The sequence below is a fragment of the Penaeus monodon genome, chromosome 19 (genome assembly GCF_015228065.2).
Source record: "Penaeus monodon isolate SGIC_2016 chromosome 19, NSTDA_Pmon_1, whole genome shotgun sequence".
NCBI classification, from domain to species: domain Eukaryota; kingdom Metazoa; phylum Arthropoda; class Malacostraca; order Decapoda; family Penaeidae; genus Penaeus; species Penaeus monodon.
Genome location: NC_051404.1, coordinates 20623854 through 20626137, shown reverse-complemented (window position 1 = coordinate 20626137; position 2284 = coordinate 20623854). Strand labels below are relative to the sequence as shown.

At 30.1% G+C, this 2284-nt stretch overlaps 1 protein-coding gene across 1 annotated transcript in view; it reads left to right on the top strand.

Moving 5' to 3' along the window:
* Positions 1–2278, top strand: part of LOC119585130 (lysosomal thioesterase PPT2-A-like) — a 12299-nt gene extending 10021 nt beyond the window's left edge. Inside the window, 3 exon segments of the mRNA XM_037933762.1 lie at positions 135–267; positions 679–819; positions 941–2278. Of these exon segments, the coding sequence (XP_037789690.1) occupies positions 135–267; positions 679–819; positions 941–1139 (473 nt within the window). The 3' untranslated portion in view covers positions 1140–2278.
* The last annotated feature ends 6 nt before the right edge of the window (positions 2279–2284 follow it).

Sequence of the window (2284 nt, the reverse complement as noted above, 5' to 3'; positions counted from 1 at the left end):
CCCTTATAACATGCAAATAGAACATAACATGATCACTTAAACCAATGATTATTTTAAATAGTAAAACAAGGAAAAAATTGCAGTTATTTAACAAAAGCTATAGTGAACATTATTTAAGATAAACTCCTCAACAGATGAATTTCTACGCCTAATCTTCCCTCAGTACATAAAGGAAACAGTCTATGAGGTTTTCTACTCAAGAGTTGGCCAAAGGATTTCTGTCGCTAATTATTGGAATGATCCACATCATCAAGAACTGTACTATAAGTGAGTTGCATAAGATTCTCTGAAATTTTGAGCTTCTGATTTTGGAAATCTCTTTTTGTTTCACACATTTCACACATTTCTTATACTTGCATTAAGAATGATAGTAAAAGAAAAAGGTAAGTGAAAAAATCCATTTTGTCTTTCTTTTAGCATGCTTATTATTGAGGTGATCATTAAAGCTCGGAATAAGAGTTTTCTTTGTTCATGACACATTTGACTTAAAAAGCTATGAACTGAGCTACGGCTAACTGCTACTTGTTAGCCTTATTGAAAGGCAGTTTTCTAATCTTAAAAAGGGTAGAGATATGAACTTGATTTTGCATAAGACTCATTTAAGTATGTCATTGTTGTATGTCATAATAGAACAAAACCATAATATTATTTATGATTTTATTTGGCCTTATATTTTAGGTATTCCAGCTATTTACCATATTTGAACAATGAGATCGAGGACTACTTCAACAAAGATTATCGTGACAATTTCATGAAATTGAAGCAGCTTGTGTTGATTGGAGGGCCAGATGATGGAGTCATCACACCGTGGCAGTCAAGGTAAAAGGGATGAAATTATATCCTTAATTGTTTATATAAATGAATTGGTAATGAGCCTGTGTGATCATAAAGTTATTAATTTTCCTGAGAAAATACAAATTGATTTCTCTTTTTCTTGCAGCCATTTCTCATATTTTAACAAAGATGAAAATATGACTGACATGAGAGACCAATCCTTCTACATGTTTGATTCATTTGGTCTTCGGAGCTTAGACAAAGCAGGGAGAGTAAAGATTTATGAAGTACCTGGAGTTCACCACACAGTTTGGCACCATAATGTTTCTGTGATTGAAAACTGCATTCTACCCTGGCTTGATTAATTTTTGGGGTTGTTGCCATACTTATATATTTTTCTACTTAAAAGCACATGCACTGAACGTTTTTAGTCATAGCATCAATATGTTTGATAAATTTAGGAATGAACAAAAACAAAACAGGCATATTAAAGAACTGCATTTAATAATTAGCCTGAAAATACTGTACACAGATCAGTAGTATTTGTTTCTATGTTCTGTTGATACATACATGTTGTCTTCCTGTGAATCTCCTAAGTATAGTGTTAATATAAGGAATTAAAAGTCATAAAGTAATAGCTGATCTTATAAAGCATACTGAATTGAGTGATAATAGCCAAATTCTGTTTGTATGCTCTGAGTGCTACCAAATTGTCAGTGTATAATAAGTATATAATATTTGATGAATGCTACTTAAAAAAATAAAACTTATAGATTTCTAGTACTGCATTACAGCTTGTTAATGATTGTAATATCAGTAACTGGACATGAAAATATATGATAAAAAGTAAATTCATAAAATTTACTCTTTTAGAAAAGTTACAAAGATAAAAAATGAGGAAGAGATAAAAAATATCATGATAAAGATGTAACAAATGAAATATTCAATAAAATATTTAATGGATTGGAAGACATGTAATTTAAGAATCCTCCAATAGGTCATTTATTGCTGAAATCTTGGTTTGAAAAAAATGAAAGGGAAATGCTATTCCATTATATTGTGTTTTATCTTGACTTGGATATTTTGCTAACTAGTTTTTTTTTTTTCATAAATGACAACCTGCTTTTGAACTGTAGCACTCTTCTTTAACATTGAAATTACTGTTTTTTCCAATTTTATTGCCAAACAGAGTTAGTCTGTATGTCTCATATTTTCATTTACTGTAAGGACAATTTTTCATGTACCATTGGTAAACAAGTACAAACAGCAACAATAGCTGCTTATTACAAGCAACTTGTAATAAGAAGACACTGAAGTATGAATGAACTTTCAAGTTATTCTAGAATAAAATTGTCTATTTTTATACACACTTCATATGAAGGTGGTTTTGAAGTGTTTTGAGGTTTGTAAAATAGATCATTATCAAGGTTTTGATTAAGGAAAAAGGAAAATACCTCCTTCATGTTTTCTAGATCCATATGTAGAGAATATATTTGAGCTATATCAGTTG